The sequence below is a fragment of the Pungitius pungitius genome, chromosome 21 (assembly GCF_949316345.1).
Source record: "Pungitius pungitius chromosome 21, fPunPun2.1, whole genome shotgun sequence".
In the NCBI taxonomy this organism is placed as follows: domain Eukaryota; kingdom Metazoa; phylum Chordata; class Actinopteri; order Perciformes; family Gasterosteidae; genus Pungitius; species Pungitius pungitius.
The window spans coordinates 13,486,797-13,512,604 of NC_084920.1; the positions used below are offsets into that span (position 1 = coordinate 13,486,797).

The window sequence follows — 25,808 nt, forward strand, 5'->3', positions numbered from 1 at the left end:
TTATGACGTCTGACACTTCCTCCTATGAGCGCCATCCAGGGCTGCGTTCCACGGCAAGGAATACCTTAAGAAGTGGCATCATGTCTATGAAGAATCCCCTCCCCCCCTCCCCGAAAGATCAATGGAGCGGTTTGACTCAATGTCTTCCTCCATGCTGCTGCCTGTCGCACTCTGACATACAGGGGAGCGCCCCCCCCCCCCCGGGGCTCTTTACGGCAGAGTGCGCAGGGCCGGGCCTGCCCATGTTCACAGCCGGGACGCCATTAAGTCCCAGCAAAAGCGCCCCATGGGTTATGGATGACAGGAGGAAGGAGGGGGGGAGGGGGGGGGGGGGGGGTGAGGGTGAGGTGTTCCGCTGCTCAATTTGTCTTCCAAATAACTCTGTGGGGGGGGGTGCTCTTTACAGGGACACCTTTGGGTGCACGGTGAAGCGGAACATCTCCCTTTGTCCTCGACACCTACTGCGCCTCCTCCATTCCGGGGGGGGGGGGGGGGGGGCAGATGTCGTAATTTGGATTTTCTGCACCCCCAACAACAGAAGCAAAGCCAACCCCCCACCCCCCCCCCCCGCTTCCTGAGAAGAGCACACTTCCATTGTTGTCTCTGCTGGAGGGGAATGTGGCTGCGGGAATCCGATTGTCCCAGATTGCTTCTTCACGTCCACGACACTGTCACACGGGGCAAGAGCAGAAGACCCCCCCCCCCAAAAGAACTTGGGACGAGAAGCTCGGAGATCAAGGCGGACGGATTCCAGATTCATTTCCTCGATACCTTTCCAATGCAATCAGAGCCGTTGTGGGAGAACAAAAACTGGAATTGTTTTGAGAGCCTCGGCATAATTTCCCCCCCATTTTCAATCGCACAAAAATAAACACAGCGAACGCGTCCGGTTTTCAAAACTGGCTGTGATCAGAGAAAGGGCTTCGTGTGACGGTGGGCTGAGACAACGTTGGGCGTCCCTTGGAGGATGTTATCGGTTTTCTAAAAGCAGTAAAAACACACGTTTTGCCCTCATGACCTCACGCGAATCCGCTCAGTTCCACGCGCAGTTCGCAAGGCCTTTAAAGTGCATTAAACTGAAATTGCTGAGCCTCCAAAGCCGTCCCCTCGATAAAGTGACGTGAAGACAAACACGATAAACCTCGAACCTCAAAGCAATAACGTTCCTGGACGATTGCATCAAACACGGGTTGATGTTGGGCAAGATATTCTTCAAAGACCAAGCGGGAAGTGAGAATCCAACGAGCGGAAGTAGATCGTTCATCGCAGGACGGCACCGACGTGCCCCTGAATTCTTCTCGCATAAGAACTGAATGTTGAAATAACCACGTATCAGATGATGTGCGTTTTACCAAAAAAACACCAAAACATTGACTGAGAGAGGAACGTGCGAAACTGCTGACTCATCTGTGGTTCGAGGACTCAGCGCCGCTCCACAAGCCGCTGTGACGGTTTTGGGAAAAAATTGGGCACAAACTTGTTTGGTTTACCAAGCAGGAAATGGGACGGGAAGTCAGCTGGATTAGGACCTGCTGACCGACACATGACGTCTGGCTCTCCGCACGCACACACACACGGGTATATTAGAAAAAAATAGGCCCCTGTCCTATTTTAGGATGAACCATCGCAGTTTTTGCCCTGGTTCCGTCCTCCAGGCCTCAGGACAGGATGACTGGGAGCGGAGGGATACACGGAACACCTCAGAGCGACCTGGCAGAGGAGATCAGCATCTATCTCAGGAGCTTGCGGATGCTTAACCACGCCGAGGCGTCACCCTCCTTCGGGAGAGGTCAGAAAAGGCCTGAGAGTGCTTAAAACAAAAGGGCCTCTCCAGTGTGTAACGGAGTTCCTAAACAACAATGACCTACTGTAAGTCGCCGCAACCACACTGGACCTTTTACTCTGCACTTCCAGATGATATTCTCCAAAACGTGTGTGTGTGTGTGTGTGTGTGTGTGTGTGTGTGATGACTAACAACAGCTTGCTTATTGTCATAGGACAGAAATTAGTGTACTCTAGTCGGGTGATTCAGACATTCCTTCACTAACAATCAGACAGAGGGAAGAAACCATCTACACACACACACACACACACACACACACACACAGAACCGTGCAAGACCTCAGCCCTTTGCATTCCATCACATGCAATGGCCCGAAGCCAGCAGAGGGGTCCACCAGGATGGCCTCCGCTACAGCCAGCCAATCACTGCTCCCCATGGACAGACTCAGCCGCTCGATGTCCTCCACCGCAGAGACAGAGGGGGGGGGAGAGACGTTGATTCAGCGGTTTGTGGACAAAAGAGCGGAGTCCCCTGTCACACTGCTCGATGAGTACGCTTCGGCATTCTTCCTTTGAACCATGTGGATCGAGCGTGAATTACTACCACGGCGTCTCGATACTTCACTATACCACACACACACACACACACACATACACACACACACACACACACACACACACACACACACACACATTCCCACGGTCTTCTTCAGCGGATCATCACGGCCGCTGCAGCAGTCGACCAAGGCGGTGGCGGCGATCAGAAGGAAGTCTGACAAACCCGGACCCGGGGGGGGGTGGGGGGACGTAGTGCCATGAGTTGCATTGCATTGGCTTGGAAAATGGTGTCGTTAGCTTTGGTGCTCTGCGGCAAATTGTTCCAATGAATGAGCGTGAAGGACCTGACCTACATCTGTAGAAGAAAAGACAAAAAAACAAACGAGGCGGGCTGCTGTTTGGGACGATGGTGGGTTCCAACCAGTGAAGCAGCAAAAGCCCATGGACTGTTTAGATATATATATATATATATATATAACATCCCCATAACTAGTTATTCTTCTGTCTGTCACTTCTTGAAATAATTCACTTCCACATCTTCATGAGGCCTTTCTCCGACCCCCCGCGCCCCTCCTGAAAGGCCGCTGCAATGAACTTAAAATGTCACCATCTCTCGGCCCACGTGCACCGACAGGAGCTGTGGCACTGAAAGATGGAACATTGAAATCATAAATCATTCACAGTATTTGACATGTGGGCACAAGCGGCTCATTAGTCACCGACTTCCAGGCTGTCACTGCGCCTGGAGCCCAGAGGGGACCGACTCTGACCTCCCCATGGAGAGGAGGAGGAGGGGGGGGGTCAACACTTTGCCTCCTGATCCACTCGCTGTCTTCCCCAAGGGACGCAGACTTATTAGATGGCTCCAAATGAATAATGAATGGAAAACGTAAGCAGGTCCGATTGAGAACAGTGGCATCTAGTTAATTTTTTTTTAGAATGAGCACTAAACACCCAGAATACTTTGTGCTGGTGTTGCTTGGTCCTCTCGTGGATGCGGCTCCTAATAGACACGAGGGGCCACTTGCTCCATCAACAGTGCACACAATGAGACGTGCGTGGAGGAGAGGAGCCACGTACACGGCGCAAACACGTCGCTCGTGGGGTTTCACGCGCACGCACTATTTCGGGGGTCCTTCGTCCGCCGTGACTGACCTGCTGGTAGTTCTCCTCCTCGGGCTGGAAGCTGCTGTCGACGGGCTGCAGCCTCAGGTTGACGTGGGGGAAATTGTGAAGCCAGTAAGTCCACCAGGGAGCAATGTAATCCACCCGAGCCGAAGACATGCCGCCGCCCCCCCACCCCCCCACGAGAAAGCGTTTAAAAACAAAACTTCTGCCGCGACCTGGACGAGCGGACCGTGGAGGTCTGAACCCCTCGTCTCGTGTCAGACAAAGGCGCTGATTGAAAGCATGCTCGCGCGTGGGGGGGGGGGAGAAGACACCCTCAGCCGCGCGCGAGAGACGCCGTGGAAGAAGTCGCGCGGAGTCGACACCGTTGTTGCAAAGTAAAAATCCAACGGGTATATATGTTGATTTTTTTTTTACACGGAGAAAGAAATAGTCACAGTGCGCGTCCTTGCGTGGACCAGCGAGCTCCTCTCCGAGCGGACAGCTGCTCCAGACTCTCCAGACAGTCACCGGCGGGGACGCGCACCGAGACAGGACCAGAGGATAGTGCGCGGGAGCGCGCAAAGACGCCGCTTTGAGGAGTTTTATAAAAATACCGGAACATTTCTTTTGGCATGAATGTGAAACATACTCACGTAATAAATGTGCTGTGGTAGGATTTTGATCTTCACATAATGTTCATGTTTTAAGTTTTGTATCGTTAGTTGATCTGCGAAATAAGGTGATCTACTGCCACCTAGGGGTCAACTGAGAGACTTACAACGAAGACGTTTATTCATGTCCTCTCAGGGGACGTCCCTGTTTCCACCAAACGTAAAATAACTGATTAACAGACGACCGTCATTATTTTGATATAAATGTTTATAGATGTATGGAGCATTAACATCTCTGGAGACTTCGCCTGTATGTTTTAGTGTAATTATGTATTTGCACAATTTAAGCCATACAAATGGGCAGGAACATCATACACACGTCTCTTTGCAGGTGCATGTAAAACGGCAAATGGGCTTATTTGTAATATCAAAATTGATCAAAAGCATAATCAACTTAACTGAAGTAGGACTTTAAAATGATCAAGAATATTTCCTTCACTTGAAATTATTTTAAACAGATTTTTATGTAAGGAGTCTGCTGGATTTCATCCCATTAAATGCCTGGTTTTATTCATTCATCACTTAGTTTTTCTTCAAACTTGAGTAAACATTTTCTAATTTAAATGAGTACTGCATAAACCCCTTCATTCACTACTGGTGATGCAATTACGGCAACATGACCTTTCAGGCTAGACTCACACAGAACTTCCATAAAACCTCCTTGTTAGAGGAATAGAGGGCAGTTTGGTTGATGCTTAAAGCTCAGATCTGACACCTCGCAGAAAGATGTCAGACCACTTGTGACCTGTTCCAAAGAGCAGGAAAACTAAAGCCCAGAACATTAATGCAACATGGAAATTTCAGTTTGAATGACTTATCGCTCTCTCTCCAATGTTTACATTTCAATAAAGCCGACAATACAGCAAATTACGTTTTCCAATTTTTATTACAATTATCTGTACATCGCGGATTTACTTGAGCTCCTTCACAGCCAAACCTGCAAAGACAAAGACTACAGATTAGAGAATATTCACAGGAACAAAGATTCACAGCAGCAGAGACTGAGGAACTCATTTTTCTGCAGAGACTTAAAACTATATTCCTCTTGTGATTATTTCTTCCAAGTGTTCTCGGAAGCAATGCATCAATACCAAATAATGAGAATCCATTGAAAAATGAAAATGACTGTAAACATATAGGTAAAACAATCTGACCAACATATGGCTTAGCAGATCACCAAAGTCCAATGTCGCCACGTGTTTTCCTGACACAACTTTGTCTTTTCTTGTTTGTTTCACTAGAACAGCAATTTCTGAGTCAATTTGATTTAAGACTATTTTAGTCATTTCCACAAAAAAAGTTCTGTTAAGCTTTGATAACGTAGACACAGTTCAAAACACACCACGTTAATACAGGGGACGTTCTGAAATCAATAAAGTAGATATCTAGGCCTTTAGAGTCCTGGGTGTCATCTGTAACTCGACCAAAGGGTGACCCATTGGGCGACGACCAACTTTTCTGATTAATGGGGTATTCGGTTTGTCTTTATAATCAAAATTCAACATATTGGTCTTTTATAATGGTCGACTGCCCACATTTCAAAGATCAGCTGAAACAATTTGAATACAAACCGCCGTAGCAGCATTTCGGCAAGAAAACACTAAGCCAGTAGTGGACCCAAACTATAAATTTAAACAGACAACTGCTGAAGATTAACTGACCTGGTGGCAGGGACTGCTTGAGCTTCTCAGCCTTCTCCTTGTCTGCGATGACCAGTGTGTACAGGAACTTGCTGCAGCGCACCTTGAACTTTACATTGTCCTTGTTCTTCTTGATCTTTACGGCTAAAGGAAGACAGTCGATGTTAAACGATAGAAAATCTACCTTGCATAAGAACCACTAAGAGCATTTGAACGATTCCTAAAACATAAAACGCTCAAATCAGACCATTAGTGAAAGTTAACATTTTAACTCACTTAGTCATTCACAAATTGTAAATGTATTTGCTTGCATGTTAACACATTGATGCATTTACTCCAAATATATTTGAAGAAACTAGAAAGTCTACTTCCTCTGTAAGAAAGTCAATCAGGAAGAAAAAATGTGGGGTTTAAACTTAATGCTCATGTTGACAGTTTGGTTGAGAAACTGCCAGTTGTGATCCGTCAAACGCCCATCAAAGGTGTCGACAAGTGTACACATTCAGTAAATGACCTTCATTTTACAAATATTTCAGAACTGTTAACTTACACTTGGCATCCTTCCTCCTGGCTGTCAGCAGGAAATCTTTGATTTCTTCAATCTGGCGAGGCTGCGAATAAAGAGCCGAGCAGACTGTTTATTCTCGAGCAAAAAGAAAATCCACAAATTGAGAATAAACAGCGTGATGTCAGGGGACCGGTGGAACTGGAGTTTCTGCTAGAGATCGAAACCCAGCACTAGGTCCATCATTACTCTGGCAAGACTTTAAAAAGCATCACGAGCACATTAGCCTGAGATGTTTGCATATCTTGCAGATGACACAATTAGAGCATTGTCTTAACTGAAAGTCAGCTTGTGGGTGACGTTAAAGCCTCCATGTAGCCGTAACTGTTACAGCCAACAGTACAGTAGACTTTTAGCTATAGAGCATCTACCCGAACGCACTGCTAGGTAAGTCACCTACGGCAGCGCAAAGCCAAGTAACTTTCAAACCGCACCGGGACCGTGGACACGCCATTCATGGTTGGCCCAAGCTAGCGGCAGCATGCTAATGCTAATCACAACTGCTAGCCGCTCAATAAAGTGACGATATATAAATCACCACTCTCATGTAGCGTAGGGACATGTGCAAGGAAACAATATTCAACATGTCCAGGTAGGCAGACGTGGCTTTTTCCATGTTTGTTAATGAGAAATGTGTCCTTACCATGCTGCCGTTTCAGCGGACTGAAGGCTGCGGAGGGGCAAAAAAAGATGGAGTCAGTTCACGGGTTAAAACAACGGGGAGAAAAACATTGAAAAGCAAATATGTATCTCATCATCTAGCTCTTATTTGGTTGAGTGTAAATTCACAGAATCGGGTATGTGGTTAAAAGCATTAAAGCGGATGGATGATGATAGAAATTGTGATTGTGTTAATGTGCGAATGCTTCACTCACTCAGTTCGCCGGAGAGAGGATGGAAAGGGGTGGGACTTCCGGTTATGGCGGAATTTATACCATGCTACGGCAAGTACGGAGGGACAATGTTAAGAAAGAAAGCGATTTACCCTTCGTCGTTTGTTAAGTCAAATAAATATTGTGAATAAAACGTCGAACGTTAAACAGTATTTCAATAAAATAGTTGAATATAGCAATCATTTCAATCCCAGCAATGTTTGAGATATAAACTATATATGAGATCATTCTATGAGGCATGTGCCATCTCAGGCTGCTGCTTGTCAATGATTTGCTGCCGTATCACGTAATTAATTTGGGGCTTAACTGGACATAGACAGGGATCATACAGGATTTAATGCCTGTAAAGCGTGAGTACCATTTAAGTACAGGGACCAGTGGCGACTGGCCAATAGGGGGCATGGGGCTTTGCCGGGGATATTTTCTAAAATTGATTGGATTGCCCTACCTAGAACATATTCCACCAGCCGCCACTGATAGGGACCATTGCTCACCTTCCGTCTGGCGCTTTTTTTTTTTGTCCTGCAATTCATTACGTTTGTTTGTCATCGAGCTCCACCAGTGAAGCAGCAACAGGCCATGCATGGACTGTGTCTGGTTCCTCTACCTCGGCGAGTTATGATCATAAACCTCTCGTGCCCATATGGCCAAGTAAGCCGCTACAACACTACATGCAATAATTGTCGAGTGTGAACCAATCCCTCTTCACCTGCACTGAGTACTTAGGAAAGTAACTCGGCACAAAGGGAGTTCTTAATGACCATTCAAGCATTTAACTCTTCAAAAAGCGTAAAGCTCTGTGGGTATGCACGCCGTCACACCTGTGTGGTAAGCTAAACGGTACATTAAGTCAAATTCTGCCTATTTCCGCTTTTATATTTCTGCAAAGTTCCCTTGGCCCAGTGTGATAAAGTAAAATATTCATTAGACAGGTAAACCACTGAGCTGGTTTCAAAAGTCAATTAAAGCTCCTCTCATGGACGATAAAACCTATTCAGATCTGGCACCTCCAAAAAAAAAGTGTCTCTTTCACGAGCAGGCGGAGGTTAAATGAATATTTAAAGTTGTACTAAAATGCTTTAGAGATGTTATTCACTTAGCAGATGGTCGTCTCTGTCGGTTTGTCGCGATTCGACATTCCCGCGGGGAGAAGACAGAGCCGCCATACTAGTTCACTTCATTAAGCGTGTTCAACTGGTAAAAACGATTTCTTTGCCGTGTGAAAAGTACCCAACGCGTCTTATCTATCTTCTCCTTTTAGTTCCTCTCCTTTGTAACCGAGGTAAAGTGGATACCGTGAGGCTGTGAGCCCAGGGGCCCAATTTGTTCCCCCCCCCCCCCGGGCAGACTGCTGCGTTATTGGTGTTACTTTGTGACAGGTATTTCTTGTGGTTCCCAGACTAACCGTTATTCGTGGTCGCTCAAAAAAAATAAAAATAAAAAAAGAGCCAAGAGATTTGCAGAGACGCCTGTGAGACGTGCACACGCAGAGCCAAACCTGCTGACTTATGGGTTCAATTATCTTTTTCCAGTCAAGACGGATAAATCCAAACGGTGCCAGAGTAATGAGCCTTTAAGTGGTTCACACTGAAGGAATTCCCATCTTTTATTCCCACTTCTTGACATGAAATAATTTAACATATATATATACAGTATATATATATATATATATATACTGCGTCTGCAACAGTGGAGCACATTTAATGGGCCGTGCTGCCTTGTGAAACCCATTTCTGCTCGATGGGTGTCAGCTTCCTTTCCCTTTCCTTTTCGCTTTCTGAGTCCCAGGCACAAGTACAAGAAAATGGCAACGCACCCTCTGCCCCGCTGAAATACAGATCCGGTGTAGACGTTTACCCGAGGACCCGGTTCATTAACGAGCTCCATTATCCCAAGACTGTTTTCTGTATTTATTCACGTTTAAACCCCCCCCCCCCCCCACCTCTGTCAATAATTCCCACCGGGGAGCACGGCATGTTTGGTGCTTAAAGTTTGAGTGACAGCGCGGCCCATTTACCGCCGAGATCCACCTTGACACGGCATTCATTCATAAAGAACCGGAGATGCACCACATCAGTCGATTTTTTTTTTTTTTTAATCAACCTGCTGTGTCTCAGAGCCCCCCCCACCCCTCCCTCCTTCCTCCCTCCTTCCTCCCCCCTCCACCTCAATCAAGGCTGTTGCTATTGGACACGTTTCACTCAGGGCTTTAAATTTCCAGCGGCCTCTTGTCCATCACGGTGAAAGACGGAGCGCAGTCTGGTGGAGGTAATTCTCCCAGGATGCCGACGGAGGAGGAAGCACGTGGGAACGCCACGGCAGTCACGCCACTTCTCGAGGGGCAATTCATGGCTCCGTTAAAAAAAAAAAGAAAAAAAGATGCTGCATAGTTACACAGAGTTCTTTTAAGGTTAACGTCACTGCTCTGGGAGTGGACTGGTGGAACTGCATGTGTTTTATTGTTATAGGATTGTAGGGACCGTTTGGAGTCTGATTCCATGGCGGATTAGCGAGGAGGTCGAGGGGCTACATCATGAAATATTGGTTTTACATAAAACCAATGAATATATTTGTTTAGTGTGCCAAGATAACAGGCAAAGCAAGGGATACTAAGGGGAAAAAATAGATCATTTGTACAGGTTCTGCAGCATAAAAGATCTTTTTATGGGTAATTAGATTCAACCATGTTTCACAGCCGGGGTTCCCTTGACCCCAGAAAGCCTTTCAGACTTTGAAAAAGATCATTTTTGAAGCAAATCTGATAAAAGGTGACGATGTAACCAGCTGATAGTGTTCTCTCGTTATGCAGTCCCCATTCTTGATTATATCTCTTTGATTAATGTTTGGGAGGGGGTGCTCGCACATTACCTCACCTGTTTGTCTCTGTGAGGCTGTATTTCAGTGTATTGGGGGGGCGTTTTTGCAATGACAACAAATGTCCGGGCTGGGTTGGAGTAGAGCTCCTCTGCAGCGGGACGATCGTTATTCAATTTGCTCGCACAGCGGCGGACGCGAGCCGTGCGCGTCGAGCCGTGCGCGTAGACGGGTACCCGGCGCGATCCTACCCGCATACACCGCCCCCCCCCCCCACCTCAACCCCGCCCCCGCCTCACAGCTGCAGTTCTGCTCCTTTGCCAGCAGAGGGCAGCAAGCACCCGCTCCAACGAGGCCCGGTGCCGCGTGTCGCCGGGGCGGGAATCAATGCGGGACGGAACACGGGCGCGTTTGCCGGGACGGAAAAAATCGACGCCGCGTGATCAGGCCCAAGCCACAAAGTCCCTGACGCCATGCTGTCTTTGGCCCCCAAAACAAACCCAGACTCCTCTTCTCGAGACAACGGAGCCCGGGTTTCATCCGCGTGTCCTTTTCCAGATGTGGACACTTCTGGGGCATTCTTATTAGTTGTGTTTGCAAGTGACGGATTCAATATGCCCAGGGCATCTGATAATTATATACTTTGTTTACTCTGCATGGAAAATTCATTGGAAGTCCTTCTGATTTTTGAATACACCTGGTATTAAAACAGTCCCCCAAAGAAACAACACTCCCTCTTTTTCTATTCCTAAATTAGTAATACAACTATTTACCCCCAGGCTGAGGAATGCTCTGGCTTTGTGACTGTGTGCCGGCTTATTAAAAAAGGCATAGCTGTGGGTTAGAAGGGGGAAAAAATGATATTGGCTTACAGATCTTTTTTTTTTTTTTTTTTTTGAAGCGCGGAGGAACGAGCCGGAGACATTGCCGTTCATAACACATCTTCTCTGCCTGCGGGGGCTTTGTGGGCGACAGCATGGGAGGCTCTACCTGAGAGCCGAGGCATGCGGCAAGTGTTGTGTTTCACCATCACAACCAGATAAATATGCATTAAAGGCAAACAAAAGACTCCGCCGAGTAGTTTATTGAGGCTTCTTTATTGGATTCACTGTGGCCGTGAAGTCGTTTTTTGAATTGCAAAGCAGTGTGAAAGCAGCGCAGAGGTGGTAGCGCGTCGTTTTTTAAGTGAAGGATTAGCCGTGGCTAAAGGATTAGCTTTACCTAAAACAAAAAAAAGTTGTTGTTCACAAGAGGGAAACCACCGGCAGTGATGATGAGGCTAATGAGTTCATGTGAAATTCAAATGGACGTCCGTGTCACGTCATTAGGAATGCGAGAGGAGAGCACTTTGAAATACCCCGCGCTGCCTCCCTAATCTCCCTGATTATGGATCGGATTGATTTGTCGAGTATTGATCCCGTTTTTTTTCTCGACCGCCTTATCGGAGGCGAACTCAAAGTACATCTGCAGACGAGGGGAGATTAATAGAGAGTCTGAGCGTTCGCTCGGACGGAATCTCAATGCCTCAACGCCAGCTCCCGCTTGTCAAGAGTTGTCGAGAAAAGTTTTTTTTTTTTTTTCCCGCGCGTTCTCGGCGAGATGTCTGAGAAGTTAAAATGTGGTGGTGGAATACAGACGAGGAAGAAGGTTGGGCCACTGTGGCGGGATGAGCCGACCTTGTTCCAGGGGTCCCGACGTGTGTCTCTCATCACGGTTTGTTCCCGCTTGTTTTTGAGTGCGGGCACTCCTTGCACTTTGCTTTTTTTTTTTGTGTGTCAGTGGCGATGTCGACGGGGTCACTCCAACCGCCAAACCCCGAAGGCTAATTAGCATCGCCGTCGTCTCTTGCAGAGCACGCCAGGGTGAAGGCGCCAACGCGTGGGCAGCACTGTGTGGTTTCTTGAGAGGGATGTCAATAGTTCATTAATAATTGGTTAACCACAGTCAGCTGTTTTGTTTTTGAATATCTGCTATGTTGCTTTGACATGGCTTCAGAAAGAAAGCCTTGATCAGATGTGTCTCTCTCTAAAGCTTTCAGAATCAATGCTTCGTCAGACTGACTTTTTATGGACTCAATCGGTGTGAAAGAGAGCAAAATGAACCTGAAACTGACATGCATATATATTTTTTTGGTTTCGTCTTTGCCACTGATGGCAAAACCCGGCAAAATATTGGTTGACATTTTATCCAAAAAGAAGTTTCAGCCTGTTGCCCATGGGTCTGAACAGAAAGACAGACTTTTCGAGAAGAAGAACACACGTAAGCGTGCCGCCTGTTCCAACGAGTCCACGCATTCATCAATCCCACCCGTTATCCCTGCGGCCAGTTCCAGCTCTGCCGCCTCGCACGCCCCGGGGGCTGACCCGCTGCCACTTGATTTATGCCGAGGCGCTTTGTGGTGCTGAATGAATGTTGCATGGACGCAGGAGACCCAAGAGCAGACGTGAAGGATGTTTCTTCGGGGGCGACAGCAAGGTCGAAAAGACCACTCGCAGAAAAGCGTTTTGAAACTTTGAATACAGTTTAACTCAAGCCCACAACATCTCTTTGAGATTCTGTTTACAATGTCCACTGAGGGAATAACTCGAGTGAGGAGTAGGGTCAGCCAGCAGAGTCGCCCCCTCCTGGCTGGTAGAAAGAACGCGACATTTTCACACCTGCTTTGCAGTTGCCGCCTTTTTTTCGATAAGGGTTGCATTTTACGGTCTGTAAAAGTCTATTTCTGTTCTTCATGTGTCCACACTGCAGACATACACGCATATGCTGATAATGTGAACGTACGGGAACAGTTCAAACAGCAGAAAACCTGGCGGTTTCGAGATTTACAGGTTAAATGTGATTAGGCATCAGCTGGAGATCATTTTTATTTAACGACGAAAAAGAACAGAATGAAAGAAGACGATCCACACTTTTTGGATCAAACACTTCTGGTACTTCCAACATCCAATATCTCAAGTATAATCACAATTTAAGCATCGTTCAAGCACAACCATTCCTGTTTCGAGGGAATCATTACATAGAGCGACGAGAGATGTGAACTCTTAACCGCTGAGCTAATTCCCTAATCTTCCTTCTTTTGGATTAGATTCTTGTCGTATTTCCCACAGAGAGTCTAATTATTCCGCATTACTGTGAGGACGTGCACTGGACTCTCTCGTAGGTTCCCTAGCAACACGATGACAACCTTTCCCAACAGTCCTGTCTGCTACATAAACAGGTTTTCTTCCTCTGGGCCGTTTCTGAGACCCTCCAGCGGGCCAGTTGGTGTCTTTACTCCAGCCAACACACACACACACACGCACATGCACTGGCGGTCTGCAGTGCCAGGGCGTCTATCGTCCCCCTCGGTCAGATTGTCACTGCCTCTGCTCCACTCTGCACCCACACTGTTGGTCTTGGCTGACTGCGGGCCTGCATCGGCCAGCTGTCGTTTTCCCGCCGTCCTGTTTGCTCACAGCGGACAGAGCCGTCGGCCCTGATGCTCACCTCTTTGCATCGAGCGGCCTCGTGTTGCATCCGACAAATGTCACAGGTTGGCGAATGTGAGTTTTCCGCCAAAGGTTCTGCTCGAGTTGGATTTTTAAAAAAGCACTTTGGAGGAGTCATGGGACTACAAAAAGATGAAGGTTTTGGTGCAACAGGAAAATTATGTGGGGAATGCAAGGAATTGCATTGACATCATTAAAAAAATACATATAAATAATTGTGAAATAATGCAGCTGAGCAATAAAGTTGAAGCATAATCGTGACCATGAACCAACCATGCGTGTAGCAGTTTGAATCCAAACCTGTCACAGGCCTCTATGACGGGACTCCACTTGCATTAAGGCCGTCGCTCCAAGTACTAACTTCTAGGGTGACATGGGCCTCCATTAGCATCCATCCATCCACCCATTGCTGGACAAAATGAGCACTTCCTTCGATCGGGATTCATTTCAACGAGTCCTGCTTCCTTCTTTTTCGTACGGTAGTCTCTCATTAGGCCTCGCGTGTCTGCTACGGTGCATGTAAGTTTATGCTTTAATTTACAAACTTTATAGTAGAATTCATCAGGGTTGTTTTACCGGATAGAGTATTGTGACGCATAAACTCATCTCCACAAGCAAAATCAACTGTTTTCATACCACCTGAATGGAGTAAGTACCTGGTAAGTGCGTGGCAGGAAAACTGACATCAGGAAATCTTATATGGTTGCTATGACTACTGTATACAAATGACCCGTTGCAGCATATAGTGGTGATGCACCACACTCCTGCCTCTCAAATGTTCGCATGCTTTTTTTTGTGCCTTTTCTTCTATTGTCGAAACGAGTATGACCGTAACGTCAATTTAATTCTCATATCTATATCTCACTGGCTGTTCTCATTACCGTTGGATCATTACTTCCACTAATACCATGTACCTTCCAGCTGCTCTTTGTTAGCCGTAATTAGGTGATGATCTGTAGCAAAACATATTACGATGGATTCTAAGGGCAATTAGTGTTATCATAGAAAGAGAGAAGTCCTTCTTCCAATGCCCTGGTTAAGCTATAAAATAGCTGCGGGGCACTTTGGGAAAATGGGGAGAGAATCTATTTTCAAATGCCAAACACAGTCCATCAGCACATGTCATTTTGTGCATCGTGAATAGTGCTGCTGCAGTCTATTGCTTTATGGAGGTATATTAAAATTTCACTTTCCATCTACTCCCTCCCTCCCTCCTTTTACCCAATCTCTCCTCTACTATACTGGTATAGATAGATGAGATATATATGATCTTCAAAACAAAATGTATCCATTTATCCATTCTGTAACCCTGCAACCACTTACTGCCGATGGAGGGACGTGAACACATAACTTTCTCGGGTAGGCGGGAGGGCGTGCGGGGCGTTTTTCCCGATTTATCTAAGGTGTCCTCGCTTAGAAATGACAAATACAACATTAACATATCTTCAGGTCTTGTCTCCTCATAGCAGGTATTAAGTAAGGATGCAGGAAAAGAGTATCACCATGACGACAAAGGCCACGTCTTTAAAGGGTGATAACTGCGTTCTTTTTTTCCATTACTGACCCACTTGAGACCTCCAGGCATTGAGCTATTTTCTCCATGGCAACACCGATGAGGTTTGACCTGCAGACACGCCTGTTAATAGTGCCAAGTGGGTATAATGGAGAGCCTTCAACTTCACTGTAAAAAGATTTCATGTTCAAATATGTAAAAGTAGAAATGCCAACATTGCTTTTTGAAAACTTGAAAAAATCTGTTTATTTGACCTCATCTGTGAAAACATCAGTGCTGAACGACACAAACGGATTAGAGGAAAGGGTTCATTTTCAGAGTAACTCAATCGTCTCACGTCGAGATTTGTGAGAGAGCTGGAGTTCACTCAAAAAGGAATTGTTCAGCTCCAGATCACGAGAAGTAAGAAGCCCTTCGGAACATAACATGCATATTTTAAACTTCAGTGGGAACCACCTGAAAGTGCAAGACAGCGATAACTCTTGATTTATCACGGAGAGCAGTAATAATGTATGAGAATAGCAACGCTGGCAAGAGAGATGAACGATAATGATATTACAAAGAAATATTTTGGATCTCTGAGGGAAATAAGTTTAATTTTACAACCACATTTAAAGGGGGAGGAGAAAGAGCAAAAATGTGCATTGATATAATATCACAATAATATCTTGTAAACACATTTCATCACTTCGCAAGAGTAACCTCAAATGTGACTGCTTTGTCTTCCTGAGAGGAAAACGTTGTGCCGATCGAAACAGATTTCAGCCAGAGACACTTCTCTTTGAAATCTGGACCGAGCTAGAAAAATGGCGGGAACAAAGCTAGCCGATGCCTTTTGCTCGCCAAGAATCTCGGTGGCAACGGGGTCTCTGCTGTGAAAAAGCAAAATATCCGTAACGAAGACAAACATGAGCATTATATCTAATTTCATCTTAATTAGAGGAAGTTGGAGGTTGAATCGCTGCAGGCGGAGGAGACGTGCTTGTCCTCGACTCGCCTCGCATGACTGTCACAAGAACTGTGCAGATTAAAGCAATACCAGCACTTGAGCCAGGTTCACTTAAATGTGATTGGGGCATATCATAAGTCAGCTCTTAGCCCCTCAGCCGGTGAATGAGCCACTGGTTGTGAGGCACAATGAGGATGATAACCTAAACTAAAGTGCAATTGACACAAAGGACCCTAGCTAGCTAGCAGCGGGTCCGGTTAGCTATAAGTGCTTCTCCAGCGCCTTCAGCAACAAGTGAGAACAGAGCGTGTACAGGTGATAATATAATCAATAAGGTGATATGATGAATACTTTCTTTTTGTGAGGCTCAGTCAGTCAGTCTGTCATTTTCTGCACCGCTTATCTCTAGAGGGTCGCGGAGCCTTTTGTAAGGCTCACAATGCTAATTTTCTGTTGAGAACGTGTTAACTGAGTCTTTACGGTGATGTTTGAAACTCCTTTTTCTTGTGGCCTTCCATGAGATCGTCATTTTTCTTCCTCACACAAGCGTTTGTCAAGTGTTCATCCCTTCTACATTATGAAATAATATGCCTGTAATAATAGAGGCTGCATTACGTAAATACATTTGAACTGTAGTTACACGACTCTCCTAAAATATGCCATTGTGTGTCACGTGAGTGACTCGCTAATCGTATGTTATACACAAAGTTTGACATTACAATGCAGTCAAGGGAAGGAGCTGGACCGGGCTCGGTTCCTGCTGGAGCACGACGGCGTCGGGGGCGACGACGGCGGAAGATGCATCACATCCGTGTTTGCCATTCAGACACACCTCTCCTCTCTGTGGAAGTCACTATACAGAGCCGCAGTGACAAGTGCACGACTCCCACATGAATTATGGATCATCCCGAGGGACAAACACCGGGCCAAAAAGCTGTTAGGCCCCGCGGCCCTCTCTGTGTGACATCCCTCACTCCATACAAATTCACTTCCAGTCAACACTGACAATGGGTTGTCCTTCATGACCCAAAGTTAAGGTCCCTGTTCATGCAATGTTAGCATTCGGGCCAAATGGTGCATAAAATTGGGAGACTCTCGGTTTGATCCATTCTTGACGGGTGTGCACCGTGGAAAAAGCACAGAGACTTCGACATGCAGGAGGAGTCGGAAAAAAGAATTGCTGAAGGATATCTGAGTTTTTTTTTTAAACTCATTGTCCCTTCTATTTAGTGAATTTCATTTTTCAAAAAAGGAGCTAAGGAGTCCCTCGCTGCTGTCTTCTAGGAACGTACAGATCAGACTTTTCAATTCTCATATCGCTCGATACAGAGCAACGACAAGACAACTGACTGAGATCATTATTTAATGGCAACATTTGAGTCGGTATCTACCCGTTAACGCTGTCAGCGCTCTCTGCCGACGCTTTAAGCGTCCATCTTATTCTCTGAGAATGTAATAAAAGAGAACATTGCACCGGTTTTCCAGCGTGCTCATGTGACCCCGTGGCTCGAGGCCTCTGGCCCTCCACGAACCATTACACTACCTCTTCAATGGGTGCGAGCAAAATGCGACTCACGCTCAGCTGCCCTCCTCAGACGCCATGCCAAGCCTCTGCAAGCTGCGCTTCTCAGATACACGAGTCTTGCACTAATGAGAGTTGACACCTAAACCGGTGGCATTTCCAGGCTTTCGGGTTTACTCGATTACATCCACAATGACATGAGAGAATGAGCATATTATTTGTTTGTAAGAGGAGGAAACGATAGATTAGGAAAGCGGGACGAGCCGGGGGAAGCCTGTGAGCCGTGGCGCTGGGATTAGTTCCCTCGGGGGTTGTTAGTCTCTGCAGTGATACTACACCAGAGAAGTCTAATACCATCTTTTTATGGATTTAGATAACCAACATTCAGCAAAGGGGATCACACTGTCTCCTTCTCCTTGGCCTTTCTTGTCATTTATTTTATTTCCAGGGGCTTCTGTTTGCTTTGTCAGAGATTATGCAGGTGAACCAGTGAACACATTTGGAGGTTGGCGAAGGAAGACGCTAATGAGAATGAGCCTTCTTTACTCCAAACAGAACTGATGGCAACGGGAAAACAATAACCGTGTTCGGGAGGATCATTAAGGAGAGGCGAGACGTTTCTCTAACAGTAAAAGCGAGCTGCTTTTGCGGAGAATATAGTGATTTTCAGGGTGATTAAAAAGCCATTAGCGCTTAGACACTCGCAGGTAATTCACAAGGTAGTCATTCAAAACCCGGTTATAAACCAGGGAGGGCCCCCGACAGAAGAAATGACTGTTATTAGATGGAGTTATTATATCAAATTGCCCGAGTGAGAAAGCTCCCCCACAATCTCCTGCCTATGAGCTAAATCTCTGTCATTTGGAAGGATGAGCTTCATTTCTTCTGGCATTTTCTCATCAAACAGGCGATATCCGGAGAAAAGCTCAAACTTATTTTGCAAGGGAAGTTTAATTAAGTAATATCTTTTCTGTCAATGTCCAGTACTTTAACATTAGCCGGATAGAAGAGAGCAAACAAGGCTGCTCTCACAATGATTTCTTCCTTTAAACTTTATGTGTTATTATATTTTCGAGGGAACAGACCTAAAAGAAAAGACAACTTTTCTCACACAGCACAGACTGTTTTGATCTCTGGGAAGCCATTATTTTGGTGTCATTCAGTAGTGCTTATTGACTTTTACACAGAGTGCGCTTTTATAATGTATATTTGTACTCTACATTGACCACAAACTCAAATTCTAATCATGGTGTAAATATATTTCTATTCATGCCTTTTTGGCTTCCATCTTTCATTGCAAGCTCCATTATTTTTGCAGATTGCTTCTTGTTATTTGATGATTCGAGTTCACCAGCCAATCTGGGCACCAAATTCAACAGAGGGATGGGAAGTTGTTGCCCAAAAATCAAGTAAAGCAGGACATTAATCATTAGAGATTTCGTAATACTGTATTCCCATTTCCTTTCTCTACTAGAATCAACATTTTTTTTCCCCTGTGCTTCGGCTCGAAAAATTTCAATTTTCTTTTCTCCGTCTTCATTGTGTTACCCGTTTTCTTTTGTATGACCTGCTTTATTCCAATTGGGGATTCATTACCTCACCTAAAATGAGCCAGAATGAGATTTTTCCATCCAGAATGTTGGTAATTGTTGAGGAAAATGCAAATATACTGCCTGTCAGCCAAAAAGTCAAACTATCGCCCTAATTTAAAACAGTTCAGCTCAGTCATGCTGTCAGAAAGTTTCATCTGACTCCCTCGGCCTAATTGGTTTAAATCAAACATAAATTGGCAAAGTATTTTTGATATGTCTGTTGAACCTCTAGGGAACAAAAACAGTGTGTTTCTCTCTTTTGTCTTGTCCAGACGGATTGCAAGTGAGAGCTGAGAAATTCCCAAGATGAGCTTTCGTAAAGCTGTCCAGATATTTATCTTGGAATGTTTACTGCGGCTGGCCTTAATTAAGCCGCCGTCTTTTAAGTTTGTCTCATCCCTGCATTGTGGACAGGTTGGTGTTTGCATTCAGTTTTAAGTTGAGTACTGATGAAATGCTCAGACAGACACCTCGGCTCTTGAATGGAGCTGAACACATCAAATGGAAACCGAAAACAAAGGACATCCATTGACATTTCTCAATATTTAAGCCCTCAAACATCCTGCAGCACAGTGGTTCCCAACCTGGGGGGCGTGCTCCCTTGGTGGGGGAGGGGGAGCAGTGGACCTACTGGGGGAGCGAAACCTGACTCAAGGAAGTACTTCTCATTCTCTTCATTCAGGGGAGACTTACATATTAGCTAAATACAACCCATAGTCATAATGGTCACACACACACAGGTCGAGGTAAAATGAAAGTTAGTTTCTTTAAAAGTACAAGGGGAAGTTTGTATCACAACCTAATAAGACCTCACATGGGGTTTATTCCAAATTTGCTGTAGCCTGTATGCTTTTCAGCCTTTTGACTAGAGCTCTTTCATCTCTGGACTGAATGCATGACCTTTTTCACGACTTAGATTAATTATAATTCATCAATGGTGACATATTCTGTCAGCATATAACATCTCTGCTCCTTCCGTGGTCAAGGTTTTTGCTTTATTTAAAGTGTCTTTGGTTCGTAATTGTATACATATGATACTATAATGTTGACCACAAAGCAGCCAAACATGACTGGCTCGTTAAAATGTAACACACTATAATGGTCTCAGGGCCTTTGGATGAGCTAACCCCTCTCTGCTCAAGGTGTTGGCTCTCTCGTTTGAGTTGAGAGATGGCGTGTGACTGGGTTTTGTGGAAAGGTGAAAGACCGAAGTGGAAAACGAGGCTCACGGCGCCCTGAGAAATGACTCCTCTTCGGGGCGTGACAGATCGGACCATAGCGATTCCCCTCAGACTTCAGTCCTTTTATTAATGTCCCAGTTCAGGTTTTCTCTAAGGGACGCATGACCGAAGCAGAGCCCCCGCTTTCATCTCTCAGTTAATGAGAAAAGGCCAGATAACCATTGAGGCCCTTTAGGCTTGAGCAGAGATATGGAGGCCCAGTTCTTGGTGTAATCTCCTAACGTGAAGCTTCATGCTCCACTGCCCCGGGATCCCGGGCCACTTCAATGAGTCAATAAAGACATTTTAACATCATGTACGAGACACGTTTCCTCTTGTACTGTATATCAGATGTTGCTAATAAAGGGGAGTCTTCTTTTGATGATGTTCGTGCACTCCCCCAAGTTTATCATCCTCCTACTTGGTCTTCACTCGAGGTTAATTGTGTGGAACAATCTAACATATTATGATAAGTCACTCAATTTAATACGCCTGCAAGAACTGATCGATTATGATAAATTGTTGAATTGTTGAATTTGATGTCAAGATGCCCAACCCGCGCTGTAGTGAAGTCTCTGTGGGGGCAGCGAACCAGACACTGCCGTGTCTTTTTTTTCATTTTTGTCTCTCAGCGAGCTTTTGAAAACCGCTCCTTCAGGCCGAAACTTATGATACTGCAGAAAAAAGCCAGGCAAATCCACTATTCTTATTTAAAAACACATTTCACAAACAGAAATACCTTCCTTTGTTTTTTTTCACAGTTTGGTGATGTAACGCTTCATAAAGCTAGCGCCCAGCTAGCTGGTAATCCAAAAAAAGAGAGAAAATAGACTAAAAGCATTTCTATTGGTTTTGTTTATGTGCTAAATAGCTGAAGTATATTTATAGTTGTATGTATACAGTGTGACAGTGGTGTAGGTATAGCTTTTAGCGCATAGCCTTTTAACTTCTGACAGTGGAATTCACACCTCGAAACTCATAAACCTCGGTTGTCATATTGCAAACTTGGGGTTGTCTTTGTATTTTTAGCCACTGTTTTAGAGGTTATGATGACAGTGTACTGATTAAAGTATTTGTTGAAATATAGAAACAAGACATCCAACTTCCAACAAAATTTACTCTGAAATCAAGGGTCACCTTTTTACCCAGTGTAGTTACCACGTAGTTGTGTACTCACAGTGTCCCGGTGCAATGATTGAGATTATCAGGCTGAGGGGGGGTTGATGGTTGATGGGGCTCATGTTTTGGGTTTCTCTCCAAAAAGCGGGTTGGATAAGCTAAACTATTTGCTTGTAATTAATTAATGACCATCTGACCGCTGGTGTTCCTAGCCCCATCGTGTGAAGCATGTATAGTGGTGCGTTAGAAGCCTAAAGGAACAAATGTGTCTTACAAGAGAGCAATTTGTCCTCCCTTTCGTTACTAGATCACAGATATATCGTGGAGTGACATCACAGAGAAAGAGCGGTTCTATTTTTTCAGGATTTCAATCTGCTTCTTGTGATTTATTGAACAGCTCTTCGGAAACTTGGTACAAACTTAAAAGAAAATGAGCACTTTGATTGTAAATTCCTCTAACATATTCATGAATGTCAAAACTATTATAAACCAAGCTGCAGGAAAGAGATGTTGCCAATTTCCCCAACTTCAGATGAATTAAATTCCATGACAATGTCACTCCAGTGACCAGCCTCTTCCTCAGGCACCAAGAAGAGCATGTGGCATTATCATTTAACTGCAGACATCAATACCAACGATCCGTCTTCTCCTCCTTCTCAAACGGCTCCATTTCCAATCTTCACTCCCATTACAGCCTCTCCATACTTGCATTTGCGAGTGACAGAATGGAAATAAATGTGTAAAACATATGTTCCAGGAGCAATGTCATTTCTCTCCATCTGCGGATAATTGAACTTTAATTGTAATGTAGAAAGGGCATTTTACATTTTGAGTGGGTCCATATAAAAACAAAAAAAGATACAGAACAGCCTTATTATGAGACCATCAAAATTAACACTGTGTATGACCACATCACTTGTTTGAAACCAGATTAATTGCCCAGTGTAGGTGACGGATTGCAAATGAACGCACACTGACGCAAGATTTAATCATAACACATCTCTGAATCAGCATGTCTGGCCTTCTATTGACTACGCTCAATTGTTTTTGTCCTGTCAAGCAAAGTTTAACGCGAAAGAGCAAATGGCGGTTGTAGCAACTCCCAACTCTGTGTCTGAAGTGCCAACCATCTCCCCACGTTTAACCAGGACGTTTTCCGAAGTCTTTTAGGGACACAGTTGGTGGCCCTCTGCAGACTGTGTGCCCAGCATGGGTGGACTTTGAGATGGAAGTAGCCTAGCAGCTAGCTTAGCATTAGCAGCCAGCTTAGCCTATTAGTGCGCAACGTGGTCCGTTTGCTAGCGGCGGTTCCAGCACATTGGAAGTAAACATTGATCGCATAGATGAAACAAGATCATTCTGAGAAGCCCTAGTCTTTTGTTTAAATGTGGAGCACCTGTATTTTACAGCAATGGATTTTGAAGTTAAGGAGCTCCGTTGTTTGTTCATTCATCCCAACAGCTTCGTTTAGAGGTGTCAGCATTCGTCAGCGTAAATGTAGATGCTCTGAAGTTGATGCGGCAAGTGCTCAGTACCTGAATTTGATTCTCACTCAATGTCTATGAACCTACCAAGAGAAGGATGGGCTATTTCCTTTCACCGGTGGACTGACCCCGAAGAAACCACTGCTCGACCGCGACCGCGGACATCTCAAAGCTCTGATTGGATTAAAGACAGCGTCCTATTGGAATCGAAATGGCTGGAATAGAGCGGCTAAGAAATAGCTTGTATCCCTCTGAAGGCACGAGCCCAGCCCACAGGGAGACGGAGTGTGTGCTGCCGGCGTGTTGAACAGATCAGAGAGAGGGGATCCTCCATTGTAGTTTTGGAAGGATAGATCAAACAGAGCAATCCCCAAAGAGCTCCCAGAAAGTGCTTACCAGGAGGCAATCTCAGGCAGCCCCCAAAAGAGAGGCACGGCATATGGCCTTTTGAAGATAGGGGTTTGAGATTAGAGCATATCCCGAATCGGGAAGCATTAAGAGGGGCTGAACTGCGAGTACGTTGGTTGGAGACAGAGTGACGGATGAGGGGAAAAAGGCCAAAAAAATAATGAAAAATCATTCATGCAACTGTTTCAAAGCACGCGCGGAAAATTCGTACGGACCTGTTTAGATTTCGATCGGCTTCGCCGTCAAGGGCTCGAAGCGGCGACGCTTTCAGGAAGTGACTGGAATTCAATAAAGATGTTGCCGGAAAAAGGGTGATATCAAACTCCCACTCGTTCAGCTCGCCCAGTGGATCAAAATGATCCACATTTCTCGGCAGGAGTGTGACATGTGCTCCGCTTTGTACGGACCCTAGTTTTCCATCAAGACTAATTTTAATCTTTTATTGTATCTGCTCTATTCACTTGGAGAAAATTGAAACAAAACCATCCAATACACTGTATAATAGCATAATTCATGACACACTCTAGTAGCAGTGTGTGTGTGTGTGTGTGTGTCTGTTTCTGACAGCTGTTCCCTGAAGCAGCCTGGACCGCTGCGATGCCACTTTATTCTCCGAACATCTGAGTCATTAACTGACTGCGTCACTGTACACTGAAGGGGGGCGGCGGGGGTATAAAATGGCACCTCACTTGACCGAGGCCACTCTTTTTGTGAAGCGACGCCTCGGGCGATATTTCGTCTGATAAGATGGCACTTTTTAATAAGAGGCTTCACTGGCTTTTGGTACCTTTGAGCTTTGGCTGGAGCAGGAGGGATGTGCTTCACAGAAGAGGAGGGGGGTGGGGGGGAGCTGGGTGAAACCTGGGCCCGAGCATTTGCCAAAATGAGATTAAAATGTGACATTATTCATTTCTGCCGAGCCCCAAAAAGCAGATGACAGCGACGACGAGGCTCGCTGGCGTACAACCATAGGCCCGCCCTGTGCGCGGCGCGTGCGTGCACGTGCGACGTAGCGTGCCATATGTGTGACAAGATCATGGAGACTCAGTGTCGAGGCAGACGGCTGATTTCAGGCTGGAGTAAACCTGGCATCACGCTTGTCTACAGCCGAGGTGAATCACACCTAGTGTCAAAATGAAAGCACGGAAAACTGTGCGTGTGTGTGTGTGTGTTTGTGTGTGAGACTGGCACACAGGGGCGTAAATCGCAGCATGAGGAAAATGTTGTATTGGCTGTTAGACGGGTTTGCTTATGTCCAAGTTTATTTTTATGTTATTCTCTAAAGCGATGGGGCTCAACTGCCCTTCAATTTGGGTGGAACTTTAAAAAAAGGTCACGTTTAAAGTCACGTTAAAAAATCGCATACATTTTTTTTTCCTCCCATTTTTCATTCGGAAAGTCATTTTGTGGCCTTTCTAAAACAACTTCCCTGGGAGGTGGGGCTCCCTTAAAGAGAAGATCTTAGATTTCTTCTAGATTTGATCTTAAAAATTCTCTCTGCTTAAAGCTAATGGAGATTAAGATAACAATAGTGCGAGAGTTATTAGGGAAAATCTTCTCTCCCCCTCAAATAAGAAGGGAATTTTTTTGACGATAAGGAAAAGAGCCTCTTATCTCGACTGGGAGCAAAGATTGGTCTCAGCGATAAAAAACTGACGTGGGTCTCTCTTAATCACAAGCCTTCCCCTCACTGTGAACCTCTCGTCCTTAAAATAGCTACGGTTGCTAGTTTGGCCCTGAAGGGAATATGGAAACTGATGCTAATTACAGGGAAAAAGAGAACCGGGATGAATGGGACAAAGTCCAACATTTAGTGTGAAGGAGAGGAGTTGAGGTTTCAGAAGAATGTGGCTCGTGCTCCGATATCTGTGTGTGTGTGTTCAGTAATCATTTAGCGCTTAGCTACGCAGCGGCTCACCCTCAATAAAACCAGTCTCCCAAAAAACGGCACTGTGAAACTTTTGAGAGCTTTTTTGGACTGTCAAATGAAGGCAAGTGCACAGAAAAAAAATGGATGCACATGTTATGGATAGTGAATTTAAACCAGTGCACTTTCTTCACAACATAATGCCTATTTCAAGGAGGGCTTGTCTAATTGCTCTGCTTTCCCCTTTTTTGCTCTCAGAGAGAACCAGCAATGAGGCCCAATTTACACGAGCTGCCTTGTTCTCTCTTCAGTGTTGCACCACCCGCTGCACACCAACGTCGAGTCCTGCACCCTGGATCCGTGCTTTGTGTTCAACCTGTATTCCGCCAGTGTTTCTCCTCGTACTGTCGGGCCACGGGGGATTTCTCAAGTTATGTATCGGTTTAATTGGGAATAAAAGAAAGTAGAAACTGAGAGGATACGAGTGAAGTGAAAAGTGATGATGTAGGCGAGGAGGAGGAGGAGGAGGAGGAGGTCATGGCAGTGGGGGGGCGGGCCGCGTCTCGGAGGACGCCGTGTGAGTTCAGAGACAATGGAAATAAACCCAATAGAT

General features: G+C 45.4%; 2 protein-coding genes across 4 annotated transcripts in view; both read right to left on the reverse strand.

The window, feature by feature from the left end:
* The window catches only part of ttyh2 (tweety family member 2), a 29,530-nt gene extending 25,529 nt beyond the window's left edge, over positions 1-4,001 (reverse strand). The window contains 1 exon segment of the mRNA XM_062559876.1: positions 3,496-4,001. Coding sequence (XP_062415860.1) covers positions 3,496-3,624 — 129 coding nt within the window. The 5' untranslated portion in view covers positions 3,625-4,001.
* Positions 4,002-4,988: 987 nt separating this feature from the next.
* The window catches only part of rpl38 (ribosomal protein L38), a 420,537-nt gene continuing 399,717 nt past the window's right edge, over positions 4,989-25,808 (reverse strand). The window contains exons 1-5 of one of the 3 annotated variants that reach the window (XM_037464622.2): positions 7,202-7,222; positions 6,970-6,996; positions 6,312-6,372; positions 5,783-5,905; positions 4,989-5,058 (exon numbers count right to left, since the gene is read on the reverse strand). In XM_037464622.2, the coding sequence (XP_037320519.1) occupies positions 5,033-5,058; positions 5,783-5,905; positions 6,312-6,372; positions 6,970-6,972 (213 nt within the window). In that variant the 5' untranslated portion in view covers positions 6,973-6,996; positions 7,202-7,222 and the 3' untranslated portion in view covers positions 4,989-5,032. Of the gene's footprint in view, positions 5,059-5,782; positions 5,906-6,311; positions 6,373-6,969; positions 6,997-7,201; positions 7,223-25,808 lie in introns of those variants that run through there. The other 2 variants (XM_062559874.1, XM_062559875.1) reach the window with 2 other exon arrangements.